This window comes from Phaenicophaeus curvirostris, chromosome 9, assembly GCF_032191515.1.
Source record: "Phaenicophaeus curvirostris isolate KB17595 chromosome 9, BPBGC_Pcur_1.0, whole genome shotgun sequence".
Classification (NCBI taxonomy): domain Eukaryota; kingdom Metazoa; phylum Chordata; class Aves; order Cuculiformes; family Cuculidae; genus Phaenicophaeus; species Phaenicophaeus curvirostris.
Genome location: NC_091400.1, coordinates 25,905,313 through 25,923,727, shown reverse-complemented (window position 1 = coordinate 25,923,727; position 18,415 = coordinate 25,905,313). Strand labels below are relative to the sequence as shown.

Sequence of the window (18,415 nt, the reverse complement as noted above, 5' to 3'; positions counted from 1 at the left end):
GCCTGGTGCCTTTATACAACTCGAATTGCTCTCCGCAAGACAAATATGATCTCTCCCTATTTCTGCTGACATTAAAAAGCACAATTTTTTTTTATACTCTTTGGTATTTGAAAAGAATTTGGTATGGCAGCTCATTTTTGTGATAAATGATCTTCAGTTTATAGCAAACTTAGAATTCAGAAATGGTTGCCATAAGTTCACTTCAAATTTTGAAATGGACTTATTTTGAAAAAAAGAAAAATACATTTAAATAATCCTTCCATGCAGTATCTGAGTAAGAACTGGATTTTTATTTCAACATTCAACCATCTCAGTGACCTTTAGTCATAGTCATAAAGCGGAGATGGGTTCTTACAACACAGGAAACAATACATCAATCTGTGGCAACCCTCAGCGAGGATGGCTGTTCAGACCTGTAATCTGGCACTGGAAGACCAGCTGCCACAAAGGCAACTAACCTGCTGGCACAAGGCTCTTGAGATCTAATCAGTCCCCAATTCACCCAACCCCATTTCATAAAGCAAGAAAAACCTCTGAATCCAAGTGGAACACAGGACTGACACACACTAGAGCTAAACACCAATGTCACATGTATACCCAACATGTCTCAGAGTGATGACTTTTAGCTCTAACAAACTCTGCTTCGCCAATGATGAGTATGAATAGGTTCAGAAACTCATGCTTTGTTAATTCCTTCACTATTACTCCTTTGATGCTGTTTGGTCATCATTCTGCTTCTAAACACATCTTCAGCAACACGGCAAGGCATTTCTTTTCACTAACTTGTACAGAGGTACGAAACTCTAATTGAAAGATAGCGGGGTCCTTTGTTGTATGAATGAGTAATCTTGTAATGTATGATTTATTTCCATTTTTCCTTGCTAGTGGTCCTACCAGTAAAAAGAATTACTAGAAATATGTGTTTTCACTACCAGTTTTATTTAGAGAAATAGCATGACAAAATTGACTTCTTGGAAACTAAGCTGGCCAACAAGGAATTTGACTGGGGCAGAAAAAATGAAAAGGAGCTTCTGACCACTACCATGGGGGGAAAAGCCCCCACCATATTTAACTGGAAAACCCATGATTAAATGTAACTTCCACAAAACTCACTAGTTATACATCTTTATAAATTGTATGGTGGCCTCGGTGTCTATGGAAGTACCAGACTTCTTCTAGACACTAACTCACCACCACTGCCATGGTGGGACAGCAGAGGCATGATCGTTTACTCATATCAAGGTAACAGCTTTTGAGTTACAAGTTTTCATTTACTGAGCGTAAACCTAAAATCACTGCAGCATCACACCTAGACTGGACACAGAATTGTATGCATCTACCAATTCACATAATTCCTGCCTGCAGCAACGGTCTGCACAGAGATGAATCACAGATTCATTTAGGTTGGAAAGACCTTTAAGATCACGTCCAGCTGTAAACCTAATGCTATCAAGTCCACCACTAAACCGCGCCCCTAAGCGCCACATCCACACATCTTTTAAATACCTGAAGGGATGGTGACTCCACCATTTCTGGGGCAGCCTCTGCCAGTGCTTGACAACCCTTTCAGTGAAGTAATATTTCCCAATATTGGTCTAAACCTGTCATGGCACAATTTGAGGCCATTTGGTCTCATCCTATCACTTATTACTTGGGAGAAGAGACCAACACCTACCTCACCACAATCACCTTTCATGGAGTTGTAGAGAGCAATGAGGTCTCCTGTTAGTCTCCTTCAGATTAAACAGCTCCAGTTCCCTCAGCTGCTCCCCCATAATGCTTGTGGCTCCAGACCCTTCACTAGCTCCACTGCTCTTCTTTACACACATTGCAGCCCCTCAGTGTCTGTTGTGCAGTGAGGAATATGATGATCACTTTTCCTTCTAAGCAGTACAATACATCCTCATCCATCATCATATTTTCTAAGAAAAATGATGTCACAAATAAAAGCACAAAAAGTCTCCAAATTGCAAATCCAAACAAGAACACTAAAGAACTTGGAAGAGCAAGAGTACTTTATCAGATTCCTTCCCCGCCCAACACAATGTAAGGAAACAAGATTCCAGATATGTTTACAGATTATATTTGAGCCCCAAGGGAATGATAAGAAACACAAGCTGAACTGAAATGAAAAAAGCTCACTTTCCTATCGTTTATTCCTCTTACAGAGATGGATTCAGACAACACTTTGACTCTTCATAAAAGCTTCAGCAGAGTTCTCCTATCCCATTAAATTTCTAGTCTACAAGTAAAACCACTGTTGATGAAGTGTTTCATCTTCCACTCCTTCCTAGTCACATAAATACAACCGAGGTGGCCATAATTGCTTCCGGGGACAGACTATGTTCATCACATTGTAATGGTGCCCTGTGAACTGGGTCACAGGATTTTAGCTCATGCAAGCTGACACTAAATCAAATGACAGAACATTCTTCTCAGACAAACGTCTCTCTGTAGGAGTTGGCAGCGAGAATTTTAAACTAATACCTTATGGAATCACAAAATTGTTTGGGTTGGAAAAGAAATTTAAGATCACCGAGTCCAACCATAAATCTAGCACTACCAAGCCCTCTACTAAATCATGTTCCTAAACACTGCATCTTTTAAATACCTCCAAGGATGGTAACTCCACCACTTCCCTGGACATCCTGCTCCAATGCTTGACAACCCATTCTGTGAGTAAACTTTTCATAATGTGCAGCCTAAACCTCCCCTGGCACAACTTGAGGCCGTTTCCTCTTATCCCATCACTTGTTACTTGAGAGAAGAGACCAACACCCACAGACAACCTTAGCCTCTAAATGTCTTAGTTCAAATTCTGGACTTGATATTACCAACTTATTTTGGCCGCATTAAATACATATCCACAATGTTCGCAGGAGAATTGGGAAGAGGGCTCAGTGGCCAATTAAGATCATTTATTCCCACAAAGAAGGACAAAGTCCCTTTGCTATCCCTACAACCACCTCCTGTCAGATCAGCACAGACAGGATGTATGTACACTTTTAAGAAAGAGATCAATATGCAAATCAATCACAAAATCTTTCCAGAAGCCCTAGAGGCTCACAGCTGCACAGTATTCTCTGCTTTGGAGGCTTGCCAGCTGAATTAAGTGTCTTATCTATTCAGAGAAAAGTAGAGCAAGATGCCTGCCCAGACATTTGTCACTGTACCACCACTGTACCATTTCCTCATACTAAGTTTTGTGGAACTAAGCATTGGGCAACCAGACTAGTTATTTTGTACAGAAGACCAAATCAAACGTCTTGTATTCTTCTGTCATCTTTCTGAAAGAAGGAAAAAGCAAAGAAAAAGTGCTTTCTTGAGCAGCAGCTGACAACAAAAGAAGGATGAGTCTTTTAGAGCCATGGTAGATGTCAAGAGGGAAAACACTCCCGGTTTAGGCAAGTGTTTTTCCCTACTCTCGGAGAAGAAGTGACATGCAGTATGAACAGATACGTTTCCACAATGAGGAGGTTGCGTAGCTCCTCTCATCACCCTGTCACAGAGGTGTGAGCTCTAGCAGGTGAGCTGCCAAAAGGTTTCTCAAATCACATCTTTTTGAACTAGAGGACCAAATTACCTCAAGAACACATTTTACTCATCATAGAACATGTAGCACTGCATCCAATGTAAATGTCCTTGGACTGAAGCCTTGCCCTGTTTTGGGATGCTTTGTTTCAAAGGCTATAACTACCATGATAAACTGGCTGTAGGGGTACCAAGGTATTTCTATTAACACAGGGAAGGTGAGAGCAGTCAACTTGTGAGGCTAGAATTTTATTGTTCTAAGTCAATACATAGATGTAGCTTATTTACTAGAAATTGAAAGCCTGAGTCATTGCCATTAGCTCAAAACTTTCTTGTGCCCAAGAACTTTTTATTCCAAAATATATCAATAGAATTTGGTAAGAATAAATGTCTTTATATTAAATTGATTTCACTGATAGGGAGCTTTTCTTTTAGACCAGGCTAAACATTTAAACGAAGATAAGAGAATAAAGCATACAACAGTATGGCAAATTAACAATACTTGGGTTTACAGCAGGCCATCCTAAATTTTCTCTCCCTGTGCCAATTGTACAAGATTTTAAGAGATGAGCACCAAGAGCTCTCCTGAAGTACAGGGCTCCATACGCAATACTGAAATTTAGTCTCTGGAAAACACACACACCTATGTTGCTATTCCACAGTTTGATACATGTGTGATCACATGAGCCTAGCTATTCTGTTTAGTCAACATTAAAGCAAGAAGTCCTCGTCTGTACTCCACAAAGAGACTCAAGTTCCTACAGGATAAATGCCACATGATTATCTCATCTGGTCTCCTTTACACATTTTCGTCACCTCATAGGCAACTCCAGAGCATTTCTGACAATTGCTTAAACCTTTCCAAAGCTTCCGCCCAGGCAGAAGTTATTTACTGTATTTAGCTCTGTATCCATTTGTTCAAATCTTCTTAACATGACATTAAAATATCATTTATGCTATCTTAACTGAAAACTGATGCATCTCAACGGCATTTCATAAAGTAGCTTGTGTCACTATCTGCATATGAGATACCAGTCTAGGTATTACTTCCTTTACAATGCAGTAACAATAAAAACTCGGCATTGAAGTGCTGTTAAACTCACTAAAAAGCAGATAGACTATTTCACTCATGTATTAAAAATAATTTACTTTCCCAAAATAACACAAAATTAGAAGCAGTTTACAGGATTTTAAACACAGAGCTGGAAAGTGTTTGAAGAAAAACTATTAAGTCTGAATCACATTGCACTGAAACAATAGGTTGAAATGCTTTAAACTTCTGAATTGCAGCAAACCTGCTTGTAACCATAAATTTTTATTTAGTATGTGCACTAGGTACGCCGCTGGACAGCTGCAAAGAAGAGTCTTGGTTTACTTTTTCTTGCCAAGTCCACCACCTGCAAGCATGGTGGCCACTCGAATGAAGATGTTCAGTGTATCCGTGTAGATACCCATGCACCTAGGAAACAGGAAATCAAAGTTAATATTGTTGACCAGAAACAGTATTACTGGGTGCTTCATATCATTATATTTAATTTCTAAAAGTCTTCATGAAGCATCTGTAACAAAACTGAACCACGATTGTCCTTAGTGCTTGATGCGCCAAGAAGTCTTTTTTCTACCATCTCTGCCAGCAGGAACTATTTACAGAAGTCTTAATAGAGAGCATACTGTTCTCCCACAGGAGCGCCCTTCTTTTATGCGCACTTCGTCTGTTTATCTCCAAGAATTCTGAAGAAAGTCAGTATTGTTCTATTTTAATTATAAGAAACCAGAATCAAGGAGGTAAACAATTCACCTATGATCAGACAGACAACACGTACAAGGAAATTACTTGTTAGTCAAACTTGGACTCTACTGAGAGTCAACTAACACTTCTTTTCCTCTCTATCACACTGGCGAAGCTATTTTAGGGACAAGGACTAGTAAATATTAAGTGACTATGAAATGTTAATGTTTTTTTGTCTCCACTGATACTGGCAGGTATTTTCAGAAAGCAGCTATGAATTCTCCCAGGAATACTTCAGAAAACAAAAATATTTTCTACAAAGTACTGCTGCAGGCATGTGATTTCACAAACTCGCTGCTGTTTCTCTCATTTCAGGCAGATGCTTTCCTTTTTAACTGCACAAGCAATTTTTGCATTGTGTTTTTAAATCCTGCGATCCTTCCCATTTAACAGCAATTCACTTTTGAACAGTAAAAGAAGGTCTGGCTGTTTTTAAAGCCCACTTCAACACAGCCTGAAGCAAATTCTTACAGAGACATGGAGATCAGTTGCGTTGACAAAGAATACTTACGCGTTGATTGGATCATATTTTGTTGCTCCATAATATGGAAGGGTCTCTGCACGCTTGATAACATACTGTGTATCATAGAGCAGGAACATGCCAAAGAGAACTAATCCACCATAAACGGCTACCGAATACAAGCCAGCACCAAAAGCAGAAGTAGGAGGCAAGAACATGGATCCTAGGAAGGAACGCACAACAGTGTTAAAGAAAGCCATTAGGTGTAAATGCTACTCAGAGGCAGGTCAAACTTCAGTAACTGTAGTACACATTTTTCAAGGAATAGTCAATTCACAATTTGTGGCGCATTTTTGATGCCAACAGCTTTAATACATTAAAGCCGAAGACGTCACATACACAACTTGATCCAGTAACTTTGAACAGTCTGTGAAATCATGTATACTTTTCTTCATGTGAAAGTACTGCTGTTCCTAGGACTACAGCAATGCCTCAAAACACATAAGGGAGAGGAATAAGTGGATCAAGAACTAAGACCACATTTACTGTCCTCCCTAGTCACCAGCAATAACTAAAAATACATGCCACCACCACTGGCCATTTGTCAGATAAACACTTGTCAGAACTGTAACTTCATGTTTATTTTTAAGAACAAATTCAACAGAGTATTTTCTGCTGTGCTAGAGTTGCAAAGCCTATTTAAGGCAAATCTTAACAGGGCAGACCAGCCTGCAATTAAACATGAGCTGCATCTTAGCATCATAAATTTATAATCTACTTTACCTGATAGTATTAAAACAGTATTTTACCAATTGAAGAGGCAAGAACAAAGCCTAAGCCTATTCCAAGCGGTCCTCCCATGTTCAGAAATTTTTCACTTGGAGCACACATGGCCACAGTTGAGAGCCCTCCGACGATTCCAGCAGTATACCAGGCAGCTCTGATCAGCAAAGGACCACCCAAGAAGGCCAGAGGAGCCACCACTGCACCCATAACACCTAGTCAAAGGAAAACAAAACAATACTCATCAGACCTGGAACAGTTCCGATAAGATCACCTGCCCAAACAGTTGTCGTTTGCTTGGGTTTTTCTTTCAAGATAACAAGGCTAAAACTTATCCATGACAAAATGGTAACATTACAAAACACCCATGCACTTGATTGTGTGCCTATCTAGAAAGAAGCACAATAAATTGTCAACCTTAAATTCCATGAACTACTTTCATCTAGCTCTGGAGAGTACTTCAAAGTGATGGTCTCTGGAAGAAAGACTAATAGAAGTCAACATATTGATGTGTTCCAAAACTGAGCTGGTAAGAGATACTTAGCACAGACTAATCAACTACATGACAGCCACAGGAGCACTTAACACTGAAAAGCAGCACAGATTTCTGCTATACTAATTAGTTAGGCAAGTAAGTCAGACTTTTTGCTGGAGTCTTGTACGAAATCTCTGTCCAGTCCATTAATATCATGTTAGGTTGTTTACCTTAATAACAAACACAAAAATAAGCACAATTACTTGGTAGAAATGTTAGCTCTGGAAAGGTAAATATGATTCCAGTGCCTAACATCCACGTGTCTTTCCTGAACCATAAATTATTTCTGGCAAAACAGTTCTGAAAAGTCATAGCCATTGTTATTTGAAATGGGTATCATCAGTGATAGCCAGATCGATCTGTACTCACAGCTTGGTAACATGTTCCCATCAGGTACGTACAGAGATGCCGTTTAATGCTAAAATCTCTTTTTTCTAGTTGAGTACTTTCCTATCCTGTATAGCTGAAGAATGGTTGGCAATAGGGCTTACAGAAGCTAAAGTCCCAGAAAGCAGACATGAAACCAAAGCAGCTATGAAGCCAATTAGTTCTATCCAATGTGGCATATGCATATCTCAAGTTTCACTTGAGCAAGGCTTACAGAAGATTACGAAAAACATCAGATATGTGTTAAGGTTACATAATAAATCTTCCTAACATTCAGGAGTTCTCGCTGGTCTCTGAAAGATCTTTACTCTCCTACAGCAGTACATAAAAATTTACCTTAGAGTGGAAGTTTTGTTAAAGAAAATCTGGTCACACAGAAGCACAGACATGTCCACAACGAACACTAAAATCACATACCTGAATGCATCATCCAAGCCAAATGTTTAGCTGCTGGACTGTTTTCATAGGATATGGATCTGACCAACATTCCTGCACCAATCATGGCTGCAAAAGTTGCACCTATTGCCTATAAAAACATTACAGAGCTCAATTTAGCCTTAGGACATACGGTCTCTGTTCTAACCTCCTAGTCTGAAAAAATCAACACCATAATTCTGACAAAGAGCATCCTAATTCATAACTGGAGCATTTATCAGTTTTACTCCTGTAAGATTACAGTCAAATCTTTGCAGAACCTATCTTGCAGTAATTCCCACTTCATTTTTTTGCAGTCTTCTACGAATCCAAGTTTAGTGGCAAGGTGGCGTCAACCTCTTAGTTATGAGAGGTAAGAAGGAAAACATAACAGTTCTGTCCCTACTCTAATCCTCATTAAGGTACCTGAAGCATTAGCCTTACTTTTTTGTTGCATATTTCTCCACCCACAGCCCATACTCAGTTCACGTACTTTTGCTAACCATGATTTTTAAACCTTATTGCCTCCTCCTATTGATGATTCTGAGCAGACTCACCCAGCAACTAGCAAACTGGTCAGAAATGTACAACTTCAGTTTATCACGAAAGATGTATCATTAAATTTATCTCTGTACAATTATGTGTTAGCATTTAACTATTACGTTTCCACTCAACACACTCAATAAATACTAAGCAGAAACATTTTGTTAGCAGTTTGCCTAGATGATTTGCATAGCAGTATCATTTTAGCCTTGGCAAAAAGGCAACAGCTTTCAAAGAGCTACACAGAAGAGCACAGGGAGGAGTAAGAACACATAGGGACCTCTGTTTCCATTTTCAGAAAGCAAACAAACTAGCACCAATAGCCTCAGATGGCTATTTAAAACAGGTTCTTACTTGCATACAGCTGCTAAGGACAGCATAGCATTTTTTGGCTCACGTAGTTTCTCTTTCATAATCAAACCAGTACACAAGGTGCATGTCTGCATGTGATTAGAATCACCAAATCTTAAACCACACAGTAGGTAAGTAGTCTTTACAGATAAGGACACTAGTTTCAGCGTTGCCTTACTTTTCACCAAGTAGATCACGTTTCATGTTTTTTCATATCAATCCTGGTGTTTTATAAGAGAAGCTTACCAGCCAGGAGCCTCTTGTCATCAGGCTCATAAGTGCTGGAGATCTGCTTACAGCTACAGCAGACAGGGCTGTCATGCCAATGCTTCCCGCAAAGTACATGTAGGTAGAGTGAATTCTGTCCTTCACGTACTGTGGCCAAATACTGGAAAATAAGCAGTCATACATAGCTGTGCAATTACCAGTATCAGAACAAAGACCAACTAAAACCACAATCAAGCTCTTGAATATATGAGTAGCTATGGATATAAAGGAGGTTTCATAACAATGGTGTGGTCTAGCAACTTCAGACATGAATATACCTCACAACAGAGGACTGAACTTCTAAATATTGCTGGTGTAGTGCAAGGTAACTCTCTAAAAATGCTGCCGATTACAAATAATGGTTGTTATAGTTGAATTTGAAGGAGAAAGCATACATGGGAAACAGAACAACAAATGCTTTTTAACTATGGAAAAACAGAGAATATTACATATATATATATACATACACACACACAAAAACATAACAAAATTGGTTTAAGAAAAAAAAAATCTATAGAACGTGTACTAGGCACCAAATAACCTGAACACCTCACAAAATGCTGAGTCACAGTGCACATGATCACCTGACATCACAAGACACAAACGTCATTTTGAGAGCTCTAAAAATAGCAGCAGACCTAGACACAAGTGAGCATTTATAATATAATTTAGTCATACTACGGACAGGAAGCTCTCCCTGCCAAAATCACTTAAATGCAGTGCACATATTTCCTTCTATTTTATGCTTTTGACTGATTATTTCAAGGGTTGTGGAGAAAAAAATTACAGATAGCACTAGCAATGAAAAACTTACCACAGATACAACTAGCAAGCACTCAAAATAAATGTAGATGAATATGAACATAAAGAAAATAGAGCAAAACATCTCCAGCACTCATATCTCCCAAGACCATGCTTATCACTAACCACCTTTGAAGTCTAAGTAACTATACGGTTTTGCCATCAATCAGGTTTTTGTTGGCCAAAAAGCAATACACTGAAGTTCTAAGCAAAACATGTTTATCGGAGCAGAGCTTATGACAAGGTAAGTAGTGCATTCAAAAGAAATTTTTTCCAGTGTGTTGTATTAAAGTTTAATGAACAGTCTCGCAGGAACTGCAGGCACAGTGGTCTTGAGTGCTTTACAGAAGTCTACCTTTCATAAGCTATCTGTGGCACCCCTTGTAAGACATATTTATATACTATTCACAAATAAATTTCATATTTATCAAAACAAAGAAACTCAAACTTAAGTCATCATCCATTTAAGCTTGAGTAATTTCAGTTTTGCTTTCAGTTATACGCTTTAAAATCCTGCAAACAGATGAGGGCTTTCTGTTTAGAGCTTACAAAAAATGTAAGCTGTGCACACACTGTGTGGTACCAGGTTAAAAAAAAAAAATAAAAAAAAAATAGAAGAGTGTGATATGAAGAGGACAGACATCTGCTTAACATACTCTTTACTTAGAACAGTACATTATCTTACTTACACAGCTCTTTCAATAGCTCCAATCTCACTGGACATGCCCATCCCATAGTAACAGAGGGCACCCAGGCCAACAGCAGCCCCTCCAGCCACAACAAACTTCCCCAGGCGATCAGCTGTTTAAAGGAAAAAAAAAAATCCCCACTCAGGAATGCTTTTTCTTGCATAGTTAGTAACATCCTCACATCAGTTTTGTTACACGTACAATAGCCGATCTGTACTGGGCTTTTTTTCTTAAAGCTCCACTTAACTTCAAGTCAGTATGTTACCAGTTCTCAATCAAACTGAGGGATTCCCAAAGGTCAGAGGCAACAACAGACAATTTGCCATTGGTTTCTACAGCCTGATTTTCAAAAGTACTGTCTGCATGACAGACATCGGATTTCAATCACAAAATATTGTTACAAATTAAGTAAGAGCAGAAGTGACCAAATCCCTTCAGTGGTGCAACTCTCCAAGGCTATGCTTTTTCATGATGTATTAAAGTCAAGACCCAATATACCCAATATGCATATATTCCATTTGTCAATTCAATGTTATTAGAGGGCATTCATAAGTCTTTTCCACTGAACACTGCTATCTACCCCTTTGTAACCCACTGAAACGATAACCCACACTAGATATGCTAAAGACTCATGAAACTGTAGGACCAGAAACTTTTGCAGCTGTACAAACAGCTTTCCTTCAAACAGCATAGAAAGTAGATATAGTAAAGCATTAGCATTTTTTTTAATATCTGCAACCAAGTCTCCATCAAGAAACCAACCGCAGTTAATAGCTCTCAACAGGAGATTAAAATAGAGACAACATGAAATTTCTCCATACTGTGAAGTACTTGCAGCTTTACACTTTAAAAAGGAAAGGCAAGCACAGAAACGGTCACCAGTCATTTGAGGGAGACCAACTAAGAAAACTTACATATGAAACAATATTCTCAGCCTCTTCAGGGGTTTGAGGGAAACCAAATCCTTCCAGGAAGTTTCAAGCTAAGCTTCAAAGATTCTCAGTATTTAAAGCAGAGCTACTCTACCTTTAATCGCAGTTTCTGCAGATGGCTCAAACGCTGCTTCTTTAATTTCCTGTCCAATTTTTCCACGCCTTACACCCGTTCTCACTCTGGTGGCGTAACACTGTTAAGATTCAGAAATAACATAAGAAAGACTCAATGAAATAAAATAGAAGACACCTCCTACCAATTTACTTGCTATGCTTAAAATTGCTACACAGTCTTTCTCCCAAAGACATGAAGCAACCCTGCTCAAGGAAAACAACTCAACATTAAAGTTTAGGAACCTTTGTGAATAACATTCACACACACTAGAACTACAGAACCAATGTAGTGAATTTCAGAAGCTGAAGTTCTCAGTTTTGGTTTCTTCTACTCTTGTCCCACTGCACTAAACAAGGCAATAATGCTTTCCTTTTTTTCCTGTAAAAATATGCTCCTTACTTTTTTACTTTGTAAAAAACTTATTTTGCTTTCCATGTAAAAACTCTTTATATGTTTATGTAAAAGAAATATTTTTGCACAACTATTACAACTTACAGACACTGAACATGGAAAAGGAGCACAAATTCTTTCTTTCAACTCTAGTCTTGATTTAGAGAACAAACCTTGAATAAAGGCCTATAAACTTAAGTCTTTTAAAGCTGTTAAGCTCCAAATAAATATAGCATGTAGCTCAGTCCTAGTAAGCGGCTAAAGCAACGTGCCCTAAAGTCACATTTAAGTTCAGAAACAACTTTTGAAATTTCCTTACCATTTTTTTCCCAGGAATTTCTAAATTATTATAAAGGCAGTTGAGCAATCAAGGGCTCACTCAAAGAAGCAAGTTTGTTTTAATACTAAAGCTTGAAACACACAAGCATTGCTATCAGAGCAGTAAAACTCAGGAAGTTTAAGGTGGCACTTCACTTCTGTTATGTTTTGCATCTAAGGAAATCAAGCCCAACACTGCAACGATGCAGCACTCAACACAGAAGTCAAGCCACCATAAAAAAACCCACAACAATAGAACACACACACACACACAACCCTCCCCAACATACTTACAAACTTAGGGTGCTTACAATAGTTTTCTATGCTTAAAACACAAAAAAAGTGAAGAATCCTGCCACTGACACCGCCACCAATATGATGACAAATGAGCAGTATCCTCTAATAGTCAAGCACTACCTGGGCAGAAAGCAAGTCTGAAATATCTCTTAATAAGGGATAAACAGACACACATATCTTAACACAGCTTTTAAAACTGCTGGTTACACCCATGATAGGTAGACCAGAAACTGCTCTGATCTGGGCTACAACTCTAAACATACATTGGGACTAAAGTCTTTGAGAGGGAAGGTTTTACTTTATTATTGTATTTAAGACTCTTGCTTGGAAACTCAGGGCTAGGAGGAGGTTGGACAAGAACTTCTGCTCTTCCCTCTCTATACAGTAACTTGTTCATCACAAACTACCTCCTTTAGGTTCTTATTCTCCAATAATTTCAATGGGGAAAGTCACTGTAACAGAAGCTATTATCTCCATTACCTTTTAAAAAAACGGGTTTTTTATTAAGTAACGTTTTTCCTTCAATAGATTACAAAAACTACCTCAAGCACAATGCTCATGATCATTTAAAAAGGGTACTCCACACAAAGTGATTCTTTTGGCAAAGTAATCAACCCTTTAAAATATCAGCAGTCAAAATCATTACAAAGAAAATCACCTTACCTGGTTAGGCTGCCACAGTCTGTATGCTTTTATACTGGAGTTTCTCAAGGCCGGGGAAGCCTGAGTAATCGTAGGGCGGATAGTCTGGCATGATAATGCCCTCAGGCATACTAGCCTTGTGGCCAGCATGGTTGCTTAGATGGTTTACTATGCTGTGTTCCTGCAAGTGCAAGAGAAAGCACGCTTTACTATTTTGCCATGTGGTTTTCAGACAAGGTATGCTAACTGCTTACTCTCAACTACACTGCAGCCTCTAAGATAACCCGTATTATCACTAGAGTGCTGTAGTAAGAGCTAGAACCTTCTCAAATGCACACTTTAACTATGCTTTCTCTATATTTGTCCCCCACTTGCATCAGAGACTTATCTTTCACAACTTACCTGGAAACAGGATGCACCGCTTCTCATACATATCAATTACATCAAGACCCTTTATGCACTTATGCTTGAGTCACTTTAGCAACTGACTTTTATTTTGAGACGTAAAGCTGCATGAGTACTCTGCCCTCCAAACAGAAATTAAAGATGCTCCAAATTTACTTAAACTTCAGCTAAGCATAAAATCAAATGAGTAAATAGCAAAACATATGCAGTGGAAAGGTTTAGAGAACTCCTGGGCTATCTTTTGAGGAACTAAATAGCTTTACTGACACAGCATTCAGTCAAGGTCACAGCCCACAACACAAGCTCAGGTCATCTTGTGCAGTTTGGGCCTGAAAACAATGATGTCACTCACAGGCAAGTTAACAGCATAAGCAGAAGCCAGCCTGTGTGTTCAATGGGTAACATCAAAAATGCCAGCACGCTTCCACAAATACCACATGTGTTAGACAAAAAATCCCAAGTCCTTGAATTACACATATTTTAATTAATGCCACACACAAGCTCTGATATCACAAAATACCCTAACTACCACTACATTTTTCAAAACAACTGTTTGTAGCTCCATATTAGCATGAGATTTGACTGTTGTGAAGTCCATAATAACATTAAAATTAGTCCTTGGAAATCAATAGAATAAGCACAAGATTTCTGGGAAAGATTATACACAGGCATGTAAGCAGGAAATACATTCTATAACCAACTCTTGTTTTGCTACACATGATTGATGGAGATCATTACCTCATGTTGCCCAGCCCTGACTAAAAGGTGTTTGCTTTCTAAAATTCCAAAATGAATCTTACAGGGTTTCTGTGCTGGCATTTTCAGTATCACCACGTGTATGATTTTTGGGGTTTCTTTTTTTTTTCCCTAGCCTGATCTTTGAAGCAAAACAACTTCAACCACTGGATTAAGAACAAGGATACGTGACAAAAGAGAGGAAAAAAGAAAACAAAACACCATTGACATCCCAGCCCACTAAGTGGCAAACACAGCAGTGACAGAACAATGACAAATCGCTGCAGTACCAAAGCAGGAGAGTATCTTCTACAAAGAAGTTCCTTCTATGAAGAAATTCTCCACTATGAGAGTGGTGAGGCCGTGGCACAGGGAAGCTGTGGCTGCCCCATCCCTGGAGGTGCTCGAGCCCAGGTCGGATGAGGCTTGGAGCAGCCGGATCCGGTGGGAGGGGAGGGAGGCGTGTGGAACTGGATGAGTAAGGTCCATTCCAACCCAAACCATTTTATGACGAGGCTCAGGCCAGGGCCCTGTTGCCCCCTGCCGCCGCGGGACCCACAGCCCCGTTCCGTTCCCTGTCCTGTAGTCCCCGTCCCCGCACTTACCTCGTCACAGGCCGCTCCGCACTGCGCCCTCAAACCCGGAAGCGGCGCCTCGGCAGCGGAAGTGACGCAAGCCGCTCGGTGATTGGCTCGCTCTCCCCACGTGACGGCAGCGCCTGCAAACGCTGTTGGCTCGCGGGGGGGCGGGGCGGAAGCGGCGCGGCAGCCATGTTTAGTAAGGGCAGGGCTGACGCAACGCCTGCCTGTCGCAGCCCGGACGCGCCAAGTCCCAGCCCCCCTTGAGAGAGAGAGAGCACCTCAGAGGATCACAGCGTGGGTGGGGCTCGGAGGGGCTTCTAGACCCATCCAGTTCTACCCCGCTGCCGTGGGCAGGGACACCTCCCGCTGGGTCAGGACGCTCCGAGCTGCGTCCAGCCTGGCTTTGAGCACCTCCAGAAGGAAGGAGAATGGAATATTTTGAGTGAAGCTAGAGCAGAGCTTTAGAGACGGCAGGGAGATTGGAACTAGATGATCTTTAAGGTCCCTTCCAACCCAAACTATTCTATTCTAGAGTTAAGTTCATCCAAGTAGCTATTTTTTTGAAAGTTAGAATATCCCTCTAATAGCACGTTTTTTCTTTCTTTTTTTTTTAATAGCATGTTTTTTCAAATAGTGTTTTTCCAAACACTTGTATCTTGTGTTCAAGTATGATCTGTGCTGAACAGATGTCTCTTCTGCAATCACCTGTTTGCTGTCCTTCCCTTTCTCAAACGCGAGGTCAGGCAGAGAGCTAGGTCCAAAGCTCCAGTTTAGCAAGAGATTTGACTGTTGTGAAGTTCATAACAACATTAAAATTAGTCCTTGCAAAGTAACAGAACATGCTTAAGATTTCTGGGAAAATTTGTACATGGGCACGTAAGTGGGTAATATATTCTGTGAACAGCTCTTGTCTTGCGGCACATGATTGATGGAGCTCACTCCCTCACATTGCCCAGACCTGATTAAAGGGTGTTTTCTTTCTAAAACTCCAAAATGAGTCTTAGAGAGCTTATCTGCCAGCATTTTTGGTGTTGGAGGGGGCATGCTCAACTTCCTGGGGAACCTGTGCCAGGTTCTCTAAAGCCATTCCCCCTCGCCCTGTTGCTGCATGCCCTTGTAAAAGTCCCTCCTCAGCTTTCTTCAGGTACTGGAAAGTCTCTATTAGGTCTCAGTGGAGCTGTCTCTTCTCCAGGCTGAACAACTCTCTCAGCCTGTCTTCATAGAATAGGTGCTCCAGCCCTTGGGTCATCTTCATGGCCCTCCTCTGGGCTCATTCCAACAGCTCCATATCCTTCTTATGCTGAGGATTCCAGAACTAGATGCAGGGCTCGAGGTAGGGTCTCACAAGGGCGGAGTAGATTGGGAGAATCATCTTCTTGACCTGCTGGCCACGCTTGTTCTGATGAAGCCCAGGACATGGCTGGCCTTCTGGGCTGCGAGCATGCCTTGCTGGCTCATGTTGAGCTGCTCATCAGTCAGCACCCCCAAGTCCTCTGCAGGGCTGCTTTCAATCATGTTGTTCCTCATCCTGTACTGAAATCATGGATGGCCACGACACAAATATTTGGATATAAGTTTGTGAGCGTTTATGAGGAAATTCCCTAGGCGCTGTCATAACAAGCTGTAAGGAATTTAATGAATTTATTTTCCTGTGAGGCACTGGCACAAGTTGCTCAGAGAAGTTGTGGCTGCCCCATACCTGGAGGCGTTCAAGGCCAGGCTGGATGGGGCTTTGAGCAACCTGATCCAGTGGGAGGTGTCCTTGCACACCTTGGAACTGGACGATCTTTAGGGTGTCTTCTAACCCAAACCATTCTATGACTCCTAAATGAATTCTGTTATTAATAAATTCAGTTCTAAAAACCTAACCCCCGAAATTGGAGGTTTGGGTTTACTGGAACAAACAGTACCCAGGAAAGGAAACTTAGCTGGTGGGAAGCTTTCCAGTTTTCTGTTCATTGGTTTGTTTCTGTTCAGGAACACGGGGGAAAGCAAGGGCTGGAATTCCTGATGAGTAAGAAATGAAGCAAAGGAGGTGGGACACCTGCATGGATGAGCAAGGAGCTTCTGGGAATACTCAAATGGAAAAAGGAAGTTTCCAGAATGTGGAAAAAGGGACTGGCCACTTAGGAGAAATGTAGGATAATCTTTAAGGTCCTTTCCTACCCAAACCCTTCTATGATTCTGCGATTCTATGATTTTATCTACTTTGCTAAAGTAAAATGAATGCCTTGTGGCAAGCACTTCTGCTGTAAAATAACATTTTCTGGGTTGTCTAAGAGATGGTTGGTTTTTGCCTATGTGTAAAGAATGGTGGTTTGAGCAGAGCAGAACCTGTTAGCCTTGTGTAGGCGGTGTCTGTGCAGAGAGATGCCCGGCTGGCTCCCCGGTGGCGGCAGCTGCTGGCCAGCAGATGGCACCAGCTGCGTGGCAACCTCCAGGGTTCACCTACTGGGAGTCCAGGAGCCTGGCCCCCTTTCTGAGCTTTCCCCCTCCTCTTCATTTTGTCAGCCACTCCGTTTCCTGACACAGTGTTTAAGACGTTACCGTAAATGTCGGTCAGAATAAACCTCTGTAAGACTCTTTTTGGAGTTTCAGAAAGCAGGCATTCGTTATTCAGCGCTGGGTGCGTGCGGGATCATCTCTTGCTAAGACACACCCCCCCAGGCACTGGTACTACAGCTTTTTATCTTTTCATTACTTGTATTTGTATCTTATTTTATCTTCTCATTACATGCATACGTTCCGGTGAGGCACAGGCTGCCTAGGGAAGCTGTGGCTGCCCCATCCCTGGAGGTGTTCAAGGCCAGGTTGGGTGGGGCTTTGAGCAGCTTGGTCTGATGCGATGTGTCCTTGTCCATGGCAGGGGGATTGGAACTGAATGGACTGTGAGGTCTCTTCCAACCCATAACATTCTATGATTCTACTCTATTTCTCAGAAAGGCTTTACATATTCACAGTATTTCTCAGAACTAATTTTAATAATGGCATACTCACTATGCTTGGCATTTCTACTAGTAAGGTGTCTTTGGTGGCATTCACTTTTAAGTATCTTTTTGTCCAACTGGCCTTTTGAGCATCCTGGCTAAGGAGGTGTTGTGCAGCATGTCCTCTCTTCAAGGCTGATCTCCTCCAGCTGGATGATTCTGGCTTTCTAGTCACACAGTACTTTCTTTTGATTTACGCAACTCAAGCATACAAAGTTACATATTACTCTAAGCAATTATTATTATACATGGATACAAATCTGTACAGGCTATGAAAAATGCAGAGGGGAGAGGTTTGGCAGCAAGTGCACCAACACAGGCTGCAGTGACTGTTGTGGCAATGGCTCACAAGGCACGCTTGAACTGCTGCCAGTGTCTGTGGCACGTGTCCACATGCTGTGGCCCTGCTCGTGCCCTTTTGCTCGCCTTTGCTGCTCACTGTGTGTGAATTTAAGCCTGTATC

The 18,415-nt window shown here is 40.9% G+C and overlaps 1 protein-coding gene across 2 annotated transcripts in view; it reads right to left on the bottom strand.

The window, feature by feature from the left end:
- Positions 1-4,658: 4,658 nt before the first annotated feature.
- Positions 4,659-18,415, bottom strand: part of GHITM (growth hormone inducible transmembrane protein) — a 281,577-nt gene continuing 267,820 nt past the window's right edge. Inside the window, exons 1-9 of one of the 2 annotated variants that reach the window (XM_069863191.1) lie at positions 14,990-15,008; positions 13,266-13,425; positions 11,577-11,676; positions 10,551-10,662; positions 9,040-9,181; positions 7,903-8,011; positions 6,590-6,778; positions 5,832-6,003; positions 4,659-4,990 (exon numbers count right to left, since the gene is read on the bottom strand). In XM_069863191.1, coding sequence (XP_069719292.1) covers positions 4,903-4,990; positions 5,832-6,003; positions 6,590-6,778; positions 7,903-8,011; positions 9,040-9,181; positions 10,551-10,662; positions 11,577-11,676; positions 13,266-13,394 — 1,041 coding nt within the window. In that variant the 5' untranslated portion in view covers positions 13,395-13,425; positions 14,990-15,008 and the 3' untranslated portion in view covers positions 4,659-4,902. Of the gene's footprint in view, positions 4,991-5,831; positions 6,004-6,589; positions 6,779-7,902; positions 8,012-9,039; positions 9,182-10,550; positions 10,663-11,576; positions 11,677-13,265; positions 13,426-14,989; positions 15,009-18,415 lie in introns of those variants that run through there. The other variant, XM_069863190.1, reaches the window with a different exon arrangement.